The sequence below is a fragment of the Populus nigra genome, chromosome 4 (genome assembly GCF_951802175.1).
Source record: "Populus nigra chromosome 4, ddPopNigr1.1, whole genome shotgun sequence".
NCBI classification, from domain to species: domain Eukaryota; kingdom Viridiplantae; phylum Streptophyta; class Magnoliopsida; order Malpighiales; family Salicaceae; genus Populus; species Populus nigra.
Genome location: NC_084855.1, coordinates 22,536,029 through 22,555,846, shown reverse-complemented (window position 1 = coordinate 22,555,846; position 19,818 = coordinate 22,536,029). Strand labels below are relative to the sequence as shown.

The window sequence follows — 19,818 nt, the reverse complement described above, 5'->3', positions numbered from 1 at the left end:
ATGCTCTCATGAAGTGAAACAAGATATGGAGTAAATATGTCGTGAATGGAAACATGGTATGAAAATGTTAAACCGAAATTAATAAGTTACAAAGTCACGGGAAATAATATTGAATGGATATAAGTTTTAACCTTTTAAATAAATATTAATGGAATGATCTTGCTGGTATAATTGACAAATGTTAAACCATGATGATGCAAATACTAATTTAACCTTGCAATCCTCTGTATGATACATGTATTTTTCCTTGAAGATATTAATTTCTTTTCAATGGTTCACAAAGCTCGTGGTTGTTTGGTAATGCGGCTATGTGTGAGGTTGAGATTGAACCACATAAATATATGTTTGGTTAAGTTAAAATGTGGTTTTATTTTGGTGGGACCTATCATAAATTGAGGTTGCACCTGAAGTTTAACAAAAGCAAAAAAATTAGGTTTCGCAAACAGCAGCTCACCTCAGTTTTTTCAGAATAGATAGTAACGCGGGAGATGAAACAGAAACGAAAAGGAAAGGTTTAACAGAGGCCAACACAGGAAGAAAAAAGGGCACCACCACCTGCTTTCATCGTCACCGCCACAAGAACTGCCTTAAGTCATTGTCGACAATAGCAGCACCACCATCTGAGGGGAGAAAACCGTGCAGGGTAGCCTACTCTTCTCCTTCTCCTTCTTCTTTTTTATTTGCATTTCCCCATCTCCACTTTCTACAAAGTGAATAGTGGAGAGCGTCTCCACTGTTCATGAATCGAACTGGGTCCGGCCCAAAGCTAAATGCATTGGATCGGGTCCGACCCAGTAAAATAAAAAAAAATCCAACAAAATTTCTCAGATATTATGTTTTATTCAAAACACTAGTGTTTAACATTATTCAATGGCAGCACATAATTACATTAGAAGAAAATCGCATGATGACGTAGCATTTTTAGAATTTGATCGCAATTCCAATTTTATTCCTGATGATATTTTACCTGATATTGTTGTACGCTCAGGAAACTGTAGTCCTTGTTGCATGGATATCATACGTGATGGAATTGCAAATAGTTTAATGGAACAGTAAAAAATACTTTGTATAAAATATTGTTTATTTCATGATGTAATAGCAGTAGTTAAATCTATAATATTTCAATTAAAAACCATCGATATTAATATATGTCTTTTTTAGTTATCTTATAACCTCAATTTGAAAAGCTTTATTAACCAAACGCATTAAACTAATTTTTGTTCAACTTCAATTTCAACTAAACATATATTTTACCAAACCAACCTCAACTAAAAATGCTTTTTATAAAACAATTTTTTTTCAAATCACAACCACAAAAGCTACCACAGTCCCAAACAATCGACTCTGTGTGAGAAATCTTTGCATCTTTAAAATGATTGTTTACAAAAAAAAATCATATGAATGTGATTTTAGAAAGTGTTGTGATAAATTGAGTATCGATGAGTTCATTAACAAAATTGGTGAAAGATTATAGAGAATATATTTATATAAAAAAAAATATCTAAATTTTTATGTACTTAATTGTTGGTAATGATGATAAACGTATTTAAAAGTTTGGGACGTTAATATTGTCTTGATTGAATATGTGTATGGAACTAATTTCATTCTTGATAATCTAACATGTATATAGGTTGGACATGATCCTATAGATTCATGAATTATTAATATGGTACTTTCAAATCATGATAAATAGTTAATAACATCAAAGGAGAAGTGTTTGATTGCTTTATGTGAACATAAACGTGTTGTGATGTTTGATGAACATGAGAATTCTTTTACTATATTCATAATGGTAGGATTGGGATTATTGGAACTAAAATCAGTTGAAAATTTTATCGAAATTGAATGGATTTGTAGATTTATTTTATTAATAAAATCCTAAAATAGCTCTACACAAAAAAACAAACACCTTCAAGATCCAAATTATTTATTTACATCTTGAATATTGGAGTTAATTAATAATTAATGGTTTTAACTTTTAATGTACATGATGCATAATAAAAATTTGAAATAATTAATTAGTGAATCTAAATTAGGTTAATAATATGATTACTTGGTTAGTTGACGATTTTTTTCATATGCATCCTATTTTTTATATAATTTTAATTGCAATTCTTCTTTTAACAATTAGTTTTGGCTACGTGTCAGATCATACGTAAGATTAATTATGGTTGTTAGTAATTACGAGAGAAGTGCACGTAAATGAAAAACTAAATGTTGATATCATTTTAGCTAAATATTTATTTCTTGTCTAAGATTTAAATTATGTGGAAATATCTATTCATTTCTAATGTGTTTTTTTTATATAATTATTTTTAGAAGTGTCACGAGATAGACTAGTTGTTGGAATTCGCTGGAAACCTAGCACTGAATAGTTGGTCTTTGATTCGAATGTGATAATCAATTATTTTTTAAAGTTTTTATTTATTTTAAAATATATTAAAATAATATTTTTTTATTTTTAAAAAATTATTTTAATATAAACACATTTAAATAATATGAAAATATTAAAAATATATTAATTTAAAATTTTTTTTAAAATTTTTTAAAATAATTTCCAACCGCAATATCAAATTTTTTTTACTGATATCATTGTTCAGTTCATGGTACAATTTTCTCCACGTGATTATACCCAGCTTGTCTACAACATCATCATGATGAATCTCAATGCATGCTTGTTCTTGCAGCCAAAAAGGTGTTTTCATGAATTTAAAATTTTTTTTATTTAAAATTATATTTTTAAATTGTTTTGATTTGTCGATATTAAAAATAATTTTTTAAAAAATAAAAAATATATTATTTTAATATATATACATATATATATTTTTTCAAAAAATATATTTTAAAAAATAATTATTACTACAGTATTTAATGTTAAAGTGTTAAACAAACAATTAAAGTTATAAAAACTATATTATATTGAATTTTATTTCCTCTTGTTTTTCATTGCCATTTCATTTGAAGGAAAATATATTTGATCTCCAACTTTTATTTTAAATAATATTGAATATTCAAGTTAGTTTATAAATATTTCTTCGGAGATTCTCCATGTAAAAAATCATAATATACAAGTTTTTTTTTTCACATATACAAGTTGAAGAACACAATCCACAAATCACAAACTATTTTATCTCTTTTGCAATTAAAAAAATAAAAAAAATAATAATCAAGCCGTATAACCACATCATTAACATAAGAAATTTTACATAGAAAACCTGATATGGAGAAACATAAATAAAAAATCATAATCTTTTTTATACTCTTCCACTATATAAAATAAAGAGATTACAAATTTTTTCCACTAATTTAATTATAAAAGTTTAAATATAAAATCAAGATAATGCCATCAACATATCAAAATTTCATGCTAATAAAACTGGGATTACACGCAAATACGTCAAAAATAGTTTTGTAATAATAATAGTTTTTTAAAGTATTATTTATTTATTAATGTATTTAAATAATATTTTTTTATTTTTTAAAATTTATTTTTAACATCAACATATTAAAATAATCTAAAATATAATTTAAATAAAAAAATTAATTTTTTTAAAAAGCACTTTTAACGAGAAAAAAACAAACAGTCACTGTCTTTTAAATTTTCTCTCTTTTTTCTCTCCGCATTTTCTCTCATTCAACCTTGTTGCCCAGCGAAGTTTTTTAGATTAGGTTAAGGATATATTTTAAAATATACAACAGTTCAGGGATGATATTGCAATTGCCTTCTACTCCAAAACAGAACAGGTAAAAGTGAAATTTCAAATTTTGATTCGTTTGCTCACGCTGGCGCCCAAAATCTGAAGCTAAGAGCTCCTCGCTCCTCTCTCTCCGCCATGTTGTTCGCCGATTCACAAGATCCCTACGACGATCTCGATCTCATAGAGGAAGAAGAAGAAGAAATACAGTCAGCAGCTCCAACCCCGCACCATCTAACACAACAACGCTTATGCTGCTCACAAGGCCACAGATCCACCTTCACTCTCCAAACAGAACAAGGCGGAGGAGGAGGAGGAGGAGGTGGAGGCTCTATCTGCCTCCACTGCTTCTCCAACCTCATAACCAACCCTAACGCTCCCACTTTCCACGTCTCCTACGCTCTCTCCCAACTCTCCCTCGCTTTCTCTCACTCTCATTTCCTCCCTTCTCTCCTCTCTCTCCATCCTCACTTCCTTATCTCCCCTCTCCTTCGCTCCCTCTCTCTCTTCAACGACGATTCTATCGCTCGAAGCCTCATTTCTATAATCACCACTCTCTCCTCCTCCTCCTCCTCCATTTGCTCCGAGTTTGTTACCAGACTTGCTCATCTCATCTCCTCCTCCTCCTCCTCCTCTACTGCCTTGGCGTGGTCCACCCCCTCTCAACTCTACCTGGTAGGTATTACTCACTCACTTACTAGTATTCTTTTCTCTCGTTTTTCTTAATTCTAATTCTTAAATAATAATTAAATCAAACCTACAGCTTCACTGCTTTGGGATTTTACTCTTGAACTGCGAAAGTAGCAGCAGCAATCCTTGCTATGTTCATATCAAAGACGAAGACGCTCTTCTCTCTAATCTTGTTGCTGCTCTTCAATTGCCAAGGTATGCCTATTTCTTTCTATCAAATCACTAATTCTCAAAATTAAATTAAAAATTAATCTTTTGAATCTCTCTTTAACTCAAGCAGCAGTGAGGAAATGAGGGGAGAGATTCTGTTTGTTTTATACAAACTCTGTGCTATCATCCGTAAGGATGACAAGGGAGGAGCTCCTTCTCTCTTAGCGTACTGTCCTAAGCTCTTGCATCTGCTGTTGGAGGCCCTCTTGAAGACTCACAATGATACTGTTCGCTTCAACTGCCTGGGTGGGTGGGCCTGCTTGTTTGTGACTCACTTCAACTCAGATGAATCTTTATCTTCTATATGTTAACACGTTGATCCTTTTCTTCTTGTTCAGCGCTTTTGACACTTCTTGCTCGACAAGGGTGTTTCGAGAGCGCGTATACAAATGGCATAAGCAGCAGCAAGAGTTGGGATGAAGGAGCTGATCATTTGATAAATGTCTTGTTTGCTGAGTCTGTTAAAGGACCTTTGCTTTCATCAGATACCCAAATTCAGATCAGCACTCTACATCTCATCTTTCACTATCTGTGTTGTGTTTCTCCTGAACAGATTCAACTTTTGGTGGACGAAAACATTGCGGACTATGTTTTTGAAATAATAAGGCTGTCAGGTTGGTATCAATATTACACTCATCCTGTTTGCAATAATAATAGAGCCCGGTGTTACAATTTGAGTTGCTGAGCTAATGAATTTCTGCTATCAATGGACAGAATGTAAAGAACCAGTTGTCAACTCTTGCCTTATGGTTCTTAATCTTTTGTCAACTGCTGAGAAAGGCTTCACAGAAAGGCTTGTTGTTGGATTCTCAACTTTGGTTCCAGTACTGCGTTATGTTGCTGAAGTTCCTTTTCATCCTGTTCAACATCAGACACTGACACTCGTGTGGAAAGGCATTTCTGACAGCCCCGGAATAGTGTCGGTTTCCCAAATTGAGGAACTAGTTATTGTTCTGGCAAGGATGTTTAGGTGCCATAACGATGGGGAGATGGGTATGCCTGCAGAGACATTCATAACGGCATGCTCAATTTTTGTAGCTCTTCTGAATTCCCCATCTTTCATCGGGACTTCGAATCTGGTAACATCACTTCAAGAAACAATAACCCATGCTATTGTAGCTTGTCTAAATATCTCCGAGAAAGATCCCAATCAGTTTTTGCATGCTTTATACCTGCTTAAAGAGGCATATGCCTATAGCCCTGAATCCATGAATGACTCCAGCATCATAGAACTGCGAAGCTGTGTTGTAGATATATGCAAGTCACATTTATTACCTTGGATTTTAATGGCTATTAATGAAGTGGATGAGGACATCGCCCTGGGGATATTGGAAACATTTCATTTCATACTGCTACAGAATTCTGATGTGCAAGCCCCACAATTTGCAGAGATACTGGTTTCATCCTCTTGGTTCAGTTTTTCATTTGGATGTCTAGGATTATTCCCGACAGAGAAGATGAAAAGGAGAGTATATCTAATGCTTAGTTCACTTGTGGAGATTCTCCTGGAAAATGATGCTGGGCAACCGATTAGAGAAGTCGCTTCAAATCTTCCTACTGACCCAATTGATTTGCTTCTTCTTCTTGGGCAGAAGAGCTCCAAAAATACATTCCTGGACTCATGTCAATGTGCAGTTTTGCTAATTTTGCATACCAGCTCTTTATATGATGACAGGTAATTGAGCTACTGATCCCTCATCTCCAGTAGTTCTATCAGTTTTCAGTATATGGTGCTTAACAACTTCACTGCTATCTTTCATTTATAACCCACCTTTCCTCATGCTGTTGGTATCTTATTGCTCAGGCTTGCAGATGAGAAGTCCATGTTAGCTTCTCTGGAACAGTATTTTCTCGTCAACAGCAGTGATTTATTATGTGGGGTCGTAGATCCATTGAAAATGACACAATTGATAAATCTTTATGGTCTATCTCGTGCTGCCGCCAAGATGAACCACCAAATTCCCTACAGTCCTGAAGCAGAGAGGATCTTGTTTCATCTACTGAATGAAACTGAATGGGATTTGCCTTCTTCAAGAATTCACTTGGAGTCACTGAAATGGTTGTTTCAACAAGAGAAGATCAGCAAGCCATTGTCCAACCAAATACTTAAATTCTGCCGAAGCAATAGCTCAAACAGAACCCAGATCATTATCCACGGGGAAAATAATCAAATTATGAACTTGCAAGTGATTTCAGAGATGGCATCATCAGCAGATAATCATGTAGCAAGACTTTCCGTATGTTTGCTGATTCAGCTTGCAGAGGAGGAAAGCCAGGAGCATGACATTATATCATTAGTAAAATTCTTGGCAATGATCACTAACATCTTTCCATCCGCATCGGACCAACTATGTTTGCATGGCATAGGCCATGCTATTAGAACTCTTTATCACAATTCAAGTTGTGGTTCTTCCCCAGAGGCATCCATCGCCATGACATATTTGATGTTCAATATTCTACAATCAGTGCATCCTGAAGCACTGTGCAATGATGAAGCTTGGCTTGCAGTGACTGTGAAGGTGCTATTTAAACCAGCCTCATTTAAATATTCTCAGAATTCCAGGTAACTAATTGGGTTTTGTACCGTGTTTTGTAGTTGATGGGCAGCCTGATCCCTGCACAGAGCGTGAAATGGTGGCCTGATGAAGGTTTACGAGTAGTCGCCATGTTTTGCTTGATTTTGCATCAATCCACCAACAAAGTGCTTGTAGAAGCTTCAAAAACTATATTTTTCAGTACTTCTCTGGCTTCTACAATCAACAGCATGATCCATGCAGCCTGTTCAAAAGGGCCTTCTTTGCTTGATTGTGATGAGGAAACAAGCACCGGAGAAAATCTGATGTTCGCACTTTTACTTTTCTATTTTTCTTTAAGAAGGTAACTGCTCTAAAAACAAGTATGACTTAAAGATTACAAGCTGTGATTCTAACTTCCTTTCGTTTTAGTATACACACTGTTGTCCCTGGGACTGTGGACTGGCAAAATTTTCTCAATCCTTCAAATAGGATGCAGCCTATTTCCATGGTCAGCATCCACTGCCATGACTTGTGCAGGCTGCTGCATTTTGGGTCTCCTCCAGTCAAGCTTGTAGCTTCATATTGCCTGTTGGAGCTCATCACAAGATTATCAGAACAAAGAAACACAAGTCATGAAGAACTAAAAAGTTCCGTGGCTTATTTGACGTCCATTATGGTGATATTAAAAGGACTTGTATTTTACAGTGACATCAGAGTGTCTACGAACTGCAGCCTCTGCCTATCAATGATTTTGGGATGGGAAAAGCTGGACATGACAGGGGCAAGAGTAATTGCAAAGAATACTTGGTGGAGGCTGATTGTAGAAGAGATGGCAATATCTTTGGCTGCTCCATCGTTAGCTTCCAAATCTTTCAGTAATCATCACAAACCTGCTGTGCATGTAGCTGTTGCATTGCTAAAGCTTCAGAAATCTCCTGAGTGGATGAGAACCGTGTTTGATGATCCCTGCATTTCTGGGATCATTAAAAACCTTGAAGCCAGTAATATTAGCTCTGAGATGGTGCTTTTATTTCGAGAGCTACTAAACTCCATGTTCTTAAAGGATGAGCAGATTGCTTGTTTAAATCGGATACTTCAGGTATAAACTTTTCTGTTCCCTTGATTTCCTCGGCTGCCAAATAAAAAAATAGTTTTTACGTTAAAAAGTTAAAATTTTGGGACTTTTCACCCCGAATTCAGTTAGTTTCTTCACTTTCAATGGATAAAAAGGCAAAGGAAGGAAAAAGTAAAGGAGCTCAAGTGAGTCAAAAAAGCGAGGCAATTATTTCCCCCCAATTTTGACTGATAGTATTTGAAGAACAGTGGTTAGGCATGATAGTTCTAACAGGCTGCAATAGTTCCATAGTGGCAAGAGATTGGTACTGCTCCCTTGTCCACAAAATGGAAACAACAATTGGTGAAAAGATAATGCATTGTATCAGATTCAATAAGTTTTAGCTTTCTTTGTTATGGCAGGAATGCAGGAAACGTCTATATACTGAAGATTGTCAAAATGACTGCACAGATGAAAAGATAGAGAAGAGGACTATCACAACAGATGATTTGGGTGAAGTTTGCGAGTATCTGATTCACGTGATGTCATCTGCAAAGTCTCTAGATGTGGATTGTGCAGATCTACAAACTTCCAAGAGATTGTTAGAAGAGATAGAATTGTTTTTCAAAACTTCCAGTAAAGAGGGCGATAGATAATGAACTGACAGCAACAGTACTCGCATCAAGTCTTCAGGCACTCTTACCTAATTCACCAATGCATAGAAAAACTGAATATAGGAAGCTTACATAATTTTGTTGCATATGAACAAGTAAAATGGAAGCATTTATATAGCTTTATCTAACTGACCTGCTTAGAGCATTGTATAGCAAGCTCCTATCCTGCATCTTGAATGAAATTGCAGGGTATAAATTTTATAAATATGCTTGCTTTTACCAACAAATCAGTAGAGCATATTTTACTAGTCCCAGCTCACATTCATGAGTGTGAATCCCAAATTACCAAACGATTCACGAATAAAGTATAATTTATTTTAATATATTTTTAAATAAAAAATACTTTGAATAACTACTATTATAATGTTAAACAGGCCAAAGAGTACAGCCTAGCTAATGCTCCTCTTCCAACGGAAAATAGCTGTATAATGGTATAGTTTTTTTCAGTGTAAGTGTATTTATGATTGTTTTTAAAGTGTTTTTTTATTCGAAAATATATTAAAATAATATTTTTTATTTTTAAAAAATTATTTTTAATATTAACACATTAAAATAATATAAAAACATCAAAAAATATTAATTTAAAATAAAAAAATAAAAAATAAAAAAATTTTAAATTTTAAATTTTTTAATAAAACACTTATGAAACAAGAAAAACAATTATAAAAGATAATCACCAACTTTCCAGTTTCCTTTCATGTATTATGGATAGCCAGCCAGTTGTTACGATGGCGGTGAAAGGCAAATCAAGCACGGACATTGTCTTATGAATCTTTTAAAACCTTTTTTTGGGACCACATTATAAAAGGCACAGTGTAGTTTTTATTCTTGCGGGAATAAAATTGCTTGTTTTCAAAATGAAAGGACGTTGATTTTAACAATTATTTTTATTAAAAAAATATTAGAGTTAGTTAAGAAGATGTTTGGAGTGTCTGTTTTTTAAAGTGTTTTTATATATAAATATATTAAAATAATATATTTTTTATTTTGAAAAATCATTTTTTATATTAATACATTAAAATAATTCAAAAAAATAAATAATTTTAATTTTAAATCAATTTTTTTTTACTTATTTTTATTTAGGCCGTGGGCTATTAGCTAACCTTTTATAGTCTGGTTGGTTAATTGAATTTAATTGAATTAATTTTTAAATTTATTTTAAATAAAACACAATCTAATTAATTTTTAATTCAATAAATTATTGGATGTGTCATTATTTTGATTTAATAATTATGTTTTAATAGCTAAAATTCACACTCCTCAATTTGCAAAACATTATTTCACAAATAATTTTACGCAAGTGAGCCTGTAAATAAAACTGAAAATAAAATGTTTTTGTGTTTTCAATTGGAAGTTGGAACTTGATCTAAGATTTTTCCTACCAAATGAATTGGATTGGCAAATAATAACTATGTCAGTTAAAATTAATTATATACGACTCAAGAATGGTATCTTGCTATTTTAAAAAAATATATATTATATTCTTACTAGTAAATGAGTGATCATGAACTATTAAATAGATTTATTTAATGTATTATAAAACTACCCTGTCTGTTTTCAATTTAATTAATTTCTCCATAGTTATGATCACTAAAACTCATAAAGATTAGTTACTTTGAAGAAGAAAATAATATTATTTAGCCTTTTTGTAATTTAGGTTCTTATTAAAATTACAGTCCAAACATATTTTAAAAAAAATTTAAACTTTTTTTTAGTTTTAATTTTTTTAGTTTTTTAATATGTTAATTTTTTTTAAAAAAAAACAAATTAGTTTGATATATTTTTAAATAAAAAAAACTTCGAACATATTTCTAAACAAGCGCATGCTTGGATTTGTATGTTGAAAATTCATAATTTTTAAACTCGGCCCGGTCTAAGGCCTAGATTTCGGGTTTTGATCGGATCACCAAGTCATATGGGTTAATTCTTTTTTTTTAAATCAAAATGATTTTGTTTTAGTTAAAAAAAAGTTAGCGGGTTGCAATCGGATTTTTGACCGGGTCTTGTCGAATCACCTGGATTACTAAGTCAGCTTGGATTTTTTCTTTCTATATATTTTTTTAAAGTTGACCCGGTTTTAGCCTTGAGTCAATTAAATTCTATATATTTTTTTTAGTTTAATGTGGGTGTCCGGGTCAGCTTGCGCGCACCTCGACTAATCCCACGGACCCTGAGGTTAATGATCATGTAAGCCTCCAGTGGCCATCATATAAGCAACCACATGGTTCGAATCTGAAATCACAGAGGGAGCAAACCTCTTAATCTCAAGCTTTTATCACTGGGCCAGCAAACCTAAATGATTTACCATAAATTCTAAATTAATATGTCGAATCGGATGAGTTTCAAAACCATGATTGAAATTACTATGTTTTCTAGTTCTTTGTGTCCTTTTTACCTCACATTTTTAATTCTCATTGTTCTCTGGCTTTGGAAATCGATGGTGATAGCGATGGCTTTAGCCAATGCATTGGGATGGGGGGTTGACTATAACAGTAATTCATAGTGATTTTTTTCTTTTTTTTTTATAGCTTTTCTTTTTTTTCAGTTTTTTTTTTAAATTTTTTTTTCAACTTTCTTATTTTTTCTTATTTTTCATTTATTTTTTTTTCAAAATTATTTTTGTTGATTTTACCTTTTAAAATTTTTGCTTTGTAATTTTTTTCTTTAAAATACTATGGATTGCTATGATGTTTTTCCATTTAGTTTCTCTATTTTATTTCTTTATTTTTTAAAATTATATTTGTCGATTTTTTTTAATATTGAGCTGATTAAGAATTTAGCTTTATAATTTTTTTCTTTAAAACACTGTGAATTGTTGCAGTGTTTTTCCATGTGATTTTTTATGATTTTTTTCAAAATTATCTTTGTCGATTTTTTTTAAATAATGAGTTGGTTAAAAATTATAATTACAATAAAACTAAATCATATGAGAAAAGCGTTATTGTTTTTCTCACAAAACACTGTGGATTACTACAATATTTCTCTAAATGGTTTTTTATTTTATTTTATTGGGAAAAGCGTTATAGTTTTTCTCACAAAACATTGTCAATTGCTATAACGTTTTTTCTCATGGGTTTTTTTCCTTCCAAAATTATCTTTGTTGTTTTTTTTTTAATATTAAGTTGGTAGAGAATTTAGCTTTGTAATTTTTTTTTTATTAACTGAAAAGCTAAATCATGTGGCGAAAACACTGTATCTTTCCTAACAAAACACTGTAAATTACTACAAATCATTTTGTTCAGTCTCTAAGTTTTGGATCACCAACACGACTTTTTTTTCCGTCATGAAATATTTGCTCCATCATACCTTTAATTTCTATTACTTATCTAGTGCTGGTTCACAATTATAACACTATTAAATGCATTTGTTTTATAAGCCCGCGGCAGCGCGCGGACATGTCATCTCATATATAGCTAAAAGGAATCAGTGTTCTACTATGGACTGCACAGTGCAGTCCACAGTAAAACATTGATTCCTTCATTAAGCCTTTTTTTTTCAAGTTATTTAAGTTTTTTTAACTATTTTTTTATGCTTTTTGGGATTTTTTTTTGCTTCTTTCTTTGTTTTTTTAATTAATTTTTTTCGTTTAGTTTAGTTTGTTAATGTTAAATTTCTTTCTATTTAGTTATTAGACTTTCATGATACATATCCCGAGTTTCACGGGTTAATTTGGTTTCACGGGTGAATCCAGTTAATTTCGGGTTGTCCTGTCAATTTTTTTATTATTATTTTCATAAATATTTTTGTTTAATTTAGTTTGTTAATGTTAAATTTTTTTTTATTTAGTTATCAGACTTTCATGACACAAATACTGGGTTTAACAAGTTAACATGGTTTGACGAGTTAACAAGAACTCTAAAACGCGTAGGTGTTTCACTGTAGTGTTTTTTTTTTTTTTGCTTTTGCTTTTTTTTTCTGTAGCAATTTTTTTTTGGTTTTTGTTTCTTTTTTTTTACATGTTTTTTTTTCCTTTTTTTTTTTACCCAAAATTGACTTCTTCTTCTTTCTTTTTTTTTATTTTTCTTTCAATTTTTTTTAAATATTGAGCTGGTTGAAAATTTAACTATGTTGTTTTTTCTTTAAAACATTGTAGATTGCTATAATATTCTCATACATTGTTTTTTTTTTTATGATTTATTTATTCTTTTTTTTCTCAAAATGATCTTTGTAGATTTTATTTTTTTATATTAAGTTGGTTGAGAATTTAGCTTTGTAGTTTTTTTTTTTTAAATATGAATTGCTACAGTGTTTCCCCTACATAGTTTTTGTTTTGTTGCAGTGTTTCCCCACATATTTTTTTTAAAAAATTATCTTTATCGAATTTATTTTTTCAATATTGAGCTGGTTGAGAATCTAACTTTAGCTTTCCCCATATTTTTTTTGTTTTTCTTTTTTTTTCAAAATTGTCATTTTTTACATTTTTTTTTCAGAATTTTTTTTATTGATTTTATTTTTTTTACTATTGAGCTGGTTGAAAATTTAGTTTTTTTGTTTTTTTCTTTAAAACACTATAGCTTTCCCCACGTGTTTTTTTTCGCTTTTTTTTTTACATGTTTTTTTTCATTTCTTTTACCCAAAATTGACTTCTTTTTTTTTTTGGAAATAGTCTTTGTCGGCTTTTTTTTTTATATTGAGCTGGTTGAAAACTTAGTTTTGTAGCTTTTTTTTAAAAAAAAAACATTATAGATTATTATAGTGTTTCCCTTACATGGTTTTTGTTTGACTGCAATGTTTCCCCCACATATTGTTTTTTAAATTATCTTTGTCGATTTTATTTTTTCAATATTGAGTTGGTTGAGAATTTGAATTTAGCTTTAGCTTTAGCTTTCCCCATGTTTGTTTTTTCATTTTTTTTAATTTTTTTCAAAATTGTCTTTCTTCTTTATATTTTCTTTTTTTTCATAATTATTTTTGTTGATTTTATTTTTTTACTATTAAGCTGATTGAGAATTTAGTTTTTTAATTTTTTTTAAAACACTAGATTGCTACAGCCAGGTTTAAAGGGTTAACCCAATTAATTAAAATTTTTTTTCTTCATTAGTTTTTTCCTTCCTGTTGATTTTTTTTTAATTAATCTATTTAATTATCATATTTTTATGACATGACCTTATAGCCAAACCTACATCCAATATTCTTGAGTCCGGTGTTGCAGCCAGACTCACTTAAACTTGGATCATGTAAATTTAATTAGTATTAATATTATTCTTAGGTCAGACGTTGCAGCTAAACCTAAAATTCTTGGGTATAGCTTTGCAGAAAAACCTAAAATTTTTAAATTTTTATTTTTTAAAATATTTTTTATATAAAAAATTAACCCGCAACATCGCACATCGCACGGGTCATGTATCAATCATATATTATTTGTTGAGATGTGGAACACAGAGGAAAAGGTCACTTCACATTCATCACATTGTGTGTGCACATGCGTCATGTGATCATGGTCCAAGAATTGATCTCAAATCCAACTAGAAAGACACGTGCTGAATTTATTGTGCTAGTTTTAGTTTAAAATATTTTATATTTTTTAAATACATTTAATATTTAAAAAATTATTAAATTTTTTATTTCGAATATAAAAAAAAACCATCTCTTTCGGTGCCCATATCATCAAGGATGGTGATACCTGGCAAGTACTGTACAATGGAGTTAATGATAGATATAAATGCATTTGTTGAATTCTATGAATTATTTAAATGAAGATGGTGATGTCACTGTAGCTAGAGAACATTCAGATTACGAAGCATGAAATGTTAGGTGACCCTTAATTAATAATTTTATTATCCTTAATTTTATTAATTTAATTAGAATAAAAAAAAGTAATGGGTTTGAACTCCTAATATTTTACCAAATAGTTATTTCAATTCAAAAGTACAATGAACAGTTTTTACATTATTTGAATATAAGTGGCTATATTTTATATTTTTACTCGGAAAAAATATAAAGTTCCAGTTTAAAAAGACTTGTTATGTATTTTTAGAAAAAAAATATAAAAATGATAATAATTTTTTTAAATTACTTCTTATCAAATTATCAATAATGTATATTTACCTTGATATATATTATGACATTCCACAACCATAACCACCACCATCATCACCATTATTATTATTATTATTATTATTTTGATTAACGTGAGTGTTCAGGCCAGCTTGTGTGCACCTCGACTAATCCCACAGGCCTTGAAGTTAACGATCATGTAAGCCTCCAGTGACCCTGAGGTTTGTAGGGCTCGAACTGGTGGCCTCTAGAGAGCAAATTTAGAATCAGACCAGTTGAGTTACACCCCTTAAAGTTATTGTTATTATGCCTTCTCGATGTCATAGTCACAAATATAAGCACTATAATTTTTATTAAGAAACTTGTATTTATTTTATTGTAGACACGTACACAATTAAAAATATTATGTTGTTATATAATGTGTTTTTTTCCAGTAAACCTGCATTTATTTTATTTTATTAGATACTATTCATAGTGTTAATCATGTAAACAAGTTAATTTTTATATAACTTTTAAGTTGATATAAATGCAAGCACAAAAATTATTTTCATTAATTTGATATTTCAAATTTAAAACATTGATGCTATTTCTTTATTAATCTAGCTACTAAAAATCTTATAGTAAATTATATATGTATTGTGGTTATTTTAATTTTAATAACTTAACAAAAAAGATTCATACATTATAACACCATAGTTTATCACCGAACATTTAAATTACTCTGATTCATAATATAATAATCGAAACACAATACATATATCTAGACACACATTGAGTATAACTATCACTCTTTCACTAATTTTTTCACACTTTAAAACTTAATCAAACTTCATATTTTATCTTTAAAATCTTTTTATCAATTTAACATATTTTATAAAATACTTTGAAATGGAAGAAGACTAATCATTTCAAGTAAAATATTAACAAAAGTCAAACCTCCCTCCATTTGTATTATAGCATTGCAATGAGGATTTGCCCCTAAAAAAAACATAACACCAGCTTCCAAGATATTTTAGTAAATTGATAAATTACTAAATTGATAAATTAACGGGGATAAATAAATTTTTTCTCATTTCAAATATATAGTGAAATAAACAAAATACCTTTTAAAGTAAAAAATTTAAAACTGGCTTCAGGAGACAATTTCGTATTTTCACAATGGTTTTCTCGTTATTATCAATTTAGTTCAGTGGAAATTTGGTGCTTTACCAAATATAAAAAATAAAAAAACACAGTAAAACGACCAATATACTCTCAAAAGCATAAATTTTAAAACTAGTATCATGGGGCTTTAACGTCTTTTCACAATGGTTTTTTTGTTGTTGTCAAGTCAACCCAAGGCAATTTGGTATTTAGTCATAAATAAAAACAAAACAAAACAAAACAAGAGGTTGGGTCATGTGTGGTGCACTATCCAACGTGAGGAAGACGCTAATGCTTTTCATGCGGTGCCTATAAACGTAAAAAAATACCATTCCACAGTGTTGTTGTAAATGGCACTGCTTCTGGTGGTGCGATGCGTGTAGGTATTGGTTGTTTGGTTTGTTGGCAGTATGCCTTTTTTCTTCTTCTTTTTCATTTTCTCTCCAAATAATTACAGCCTGACCATTTTTGTTGATGATATTTCAACTCCGATCCTTATTCTTTTAATTTTTAATTTTTGTTCTTGACCCTTTCATATAAGTTTTATGTGTTTTTAATTTCATCCTCTAATCACAGTTTGCCATATATTATATTTTTCAATCTGGTTTTTATTTATTTTATATTTTTTTGGGCTTTTTGTTGAATTAATTTTTCTTTTTAATTTTACCATTCAACCAAAAATTTGTTTTTGTTTTTGTTTTGTTTTTAATTTCAATTTTAATTCTCATTCTTTTAATTTTTTTGGTACTTTTGTTGAATTAATTTTTCTTTTCAATTTCACTCTCCAATCAAAAATAAAATTTGTTATACATTTCAATATTGATCTCTATTCTTTTGATTGTCATTTTTTGTTTTGGATCATCTCATGTGATTCATATTCTTTTTCAAAGTTAATTCTCTAACATTTAATTAGCTAAGAGTTGAGCTTTGTAGTTTTTCCAGATAGGGTGTTTCAGGTCTAATGCCCTGAGTCACATGTTTAAAAAGTTAATGCGAATTGATGTTTTTTTTCAAAAAAAAATTAATTTGTTTTCTCTCTAGCTTTGTGCTTTTTTTATATTTTTTTTCTATCGAGTTATTCCGATCTCATGACCTGAATTGTGGGTTTGGCTGGTTAAACAAGGTTGACTTGCCCTTTATTTCCCTAGTAAGATGTTTGCATGCTAACTTATATTGACTCAAGTCAGTTTTTCTTGTCATTTTTTATTCAATTGTTTCCTTCCGTGTTTAATGAGTTAGGGATTGAACAATATTGTTTGACTTTTTTTAAAATTTTTTTTGTTATCGTGATTATTTTTTTAATTTGATTAATTTGTTGTCATTATCTATTTTTTTAATCATTTGATTAAAATTAAACCAGCTTATTTGACTCTATCCTGTTAATGACTTGAGTCATATTTTTTTTCTTATTTAAAATATGTTTAGGCTACCTGAACTACATAACTTGTAAGCCCTGAGAGATAATATAATATGAATTGAGATGCAATGTAATAAAACAATAAAAAGAAAAGAAAAGAAAAGGAAGATAATAAGATAAAATAAGAAGAGTTTTTGGTCGAAAATGCATATTTTTCCAGTAGAAAAAATGGTTTAACTATTTTGTGAAATTGCTAGATCGGTTTATATAAAATGATCAGACCGTTTTAACTCTTATTTATGTTATAACCCGATGATCTACAACAAGAGGAAAATGTTAGCGTGGTCTTTTTTAGTAGAATCATTAGTTTCCATATACATATTGGTTATTTATGTTAAGAAAACAGCTGTAAATATTTGTGTAATCATAGGGTAATTAGCTTTCTATAATTAGGCCGAGATTATAGTTAATAGTAGCAAATTTTATGGAATGTAAATCATAATTCTTTCTATTTAATGAAAGAGACTCTCATGAAGGGAGGTCATTCAACCAAATTGACATGGTATTAGAGCCACACTTTTGAATCTGTATTCCAAAGTCTTGCCTTAGTTTTTCTTGGGTTTTTTTGATTGAGTTTTGATCAGTCCTAGATACATAGGGCTCTTAGTTTTTTTTTTGGATTTTCTTTGATTCTTGGTTGTCTTTTGGGTTTTAAATTTTTTTTATTCCTCTTGTTTTGGTTTATCAAGACAATGACATCAAACAATTCCGATTTGTTTAGTGTTCAATTCACTGGAAAGAATTATTTCGCCTGGGAATTTCAGTTTCAAGTATTTGTCAGGGGAAATAAAGAATTTCAGTGTAAAGAATTGTGGGGTCATGTGGAGGCAGTGATCCACCTCCTACCGATTCTACCAAGTTACTTCAATGGAAAGTCAAAGATACTTGGGTAATGTCTTGGATTTTAGGGTCTGTTGATCCTCTTATTGTTCTTAATCTAAGGCCATATAAAATAGCAAAAACCATGTGGGAGTACCTGAAGAAGGTTTACTATCAAGACAACAATGCTAGACGTTTTCAATTAGAAAACAATATCTCTAATTATTCTCAATGCAATCTTTCCATTTAGGATTATTATTCTAGTTTTCAGAATTTGTGGGCAGAATATACTGATATTATTTATGCCAAAATACTAGCCAAATCTCTCTATGTTGTTCAACAAGTTCATGAGCAAAGCAAGCGCGATCAATTTTTAATGAAATTACGATATGAATTTGAGATTACTTACTCAAATTTAATGAATCGAGATCCTTTTCCCTCCTTGGATGTTTGTTTTGGGGAATTACTGCGTGAAGAACGTCTCCTTACACAAGGCAATTTCAAGCAGGACAATTCAGCTACAGTTGCTTTTACAGCTCAGGGAAAAGGAAAGGGTCGGGATATGAGCAATATATAGTGCTATAGCTGCAAAGAATATGGACACATTGCTAACAATTGTAGAAAGAAGTTATGCAATTATTGCAAACAGCAAGGCCATGTTATCAAAGAGTGTCCCACTCGTCCTCAAAATCGTAGAATAAATGCTTTTCAAGCTGTGGCGTCCGACAACTCATCTACGACAACTGCATCCAGTACTCTTACTCCTGAAATGGTACAACAGATGATTCTTATAGCCTTTTCAACCTTGGGTCTATAAAGTAATAATTCCAATTCTCAATTTTGGCTTGCTGATTCTGCTGCCTCAAATCATATGATCAACTCATCTAGTATGCTTAAAAATGTGTGTGAGTATCATGGTTCATCACAAATTCAAGTTATTAATGGTGGTCATATACCCATTACTAAGGTTGGAGATATTGATCTAACTTTCAAGAATGTTTTTGTATCACCAAAGTTGTCTACTAGTCTTATTTCGGTTGGTCAATTGGTGGATGATAACTGTGATGTGCATTTTTCTCGTAATGGCTGTCTTGTGCAGGATCAGGTGTTGAGGAAGGTAATCACGAAGGGGCCTAAAGTTAGAAGATTATTTTCGTTGCATTTTTCCATTCCTCGTTGTCTATCTTTTGCTTGTACTACTGTTCAAAATAAGAGTGAAGTATGGCATAAATGTTTAGGCTATCCGAATTATATTGTTTTGTCTTGATTGTTGAATTCTTGTTTGTTGGGAAATAAAACTAAATTTTCTTCTCATGATGTTTTGTTTGATTGTTCTACATATAAATTAGGCAAGAGTAAAACTCTTCCTTTCCCTTCCCATGACAGTTGTGCTATAAAATGTTTTGATATTATTCATAGTGATGTTTGGGGTTCTACACCAATTATTTCTCATGCTCATTACAAGTACTTTGTGACATTTATTGATGATTACAGTCGGTTTACTTGGATGTATTTTCTTCGTTCCAAATCTGAGGTCTTTTCTATTTTCAAGTCATTTTTTGCCTATATTGAGACTCAATTTTCTACTGGTATTAAGGTATTA

At 30.7% G+C, this 19,818-nt stretch overlaps 1 protein-coding gene and 1 long non-coding RNA gene across 2 annotated transcripts; one reads left to right on the top strand and one right to left on the bottom strand.

Moving 5' to 3' along the window:
* The first annotated feature begins 3,756 nt into the window (after positions 1-3,756).
* On the top strand, positions 3,757-9,044 carry LOC133691658 (protein PUTATIVE RECOMBINATION INITIATION DEFECT 1). The gene is made up of 9 exons (XM_062112258.1): positions 3,757-4,370; positions 4,459-4,580; positions 4,666-4,841; positions 4,934-5,209; positions 5,310-6,270; positions 6,400-7,114; positions 7,192-7,472; positions 7,541-8,210; positions 8,588-9,044. Exons 1-9 carry the CDS (start codon positions 3,834-3,836, stop codon positions 8,819-8,821), a joined length of 3,972 nt encoding a protein of 1,323 aa, XP_061968242.1. The 5' UTR covers positions 3,757-3,833; the 3' UTR covers positions 8,822-9,044.
* Positions 8,373-9,064, bottom strand: LOC133691659 (uncharacterized). Its single transcript, XR_009841720.1, has 2 exons — positions 8,973-9,064; positions 8,373-8,868 (listed from the first exon to the last, which is right to left on the bottom strand). It is a non-coding gene; the product is annotated as an uncharacterized LOC133691659 (long non-coding RNA).
* Between the last annotated feature and the right edge of the window lie 10,754 nt (positions 9,065-19,818).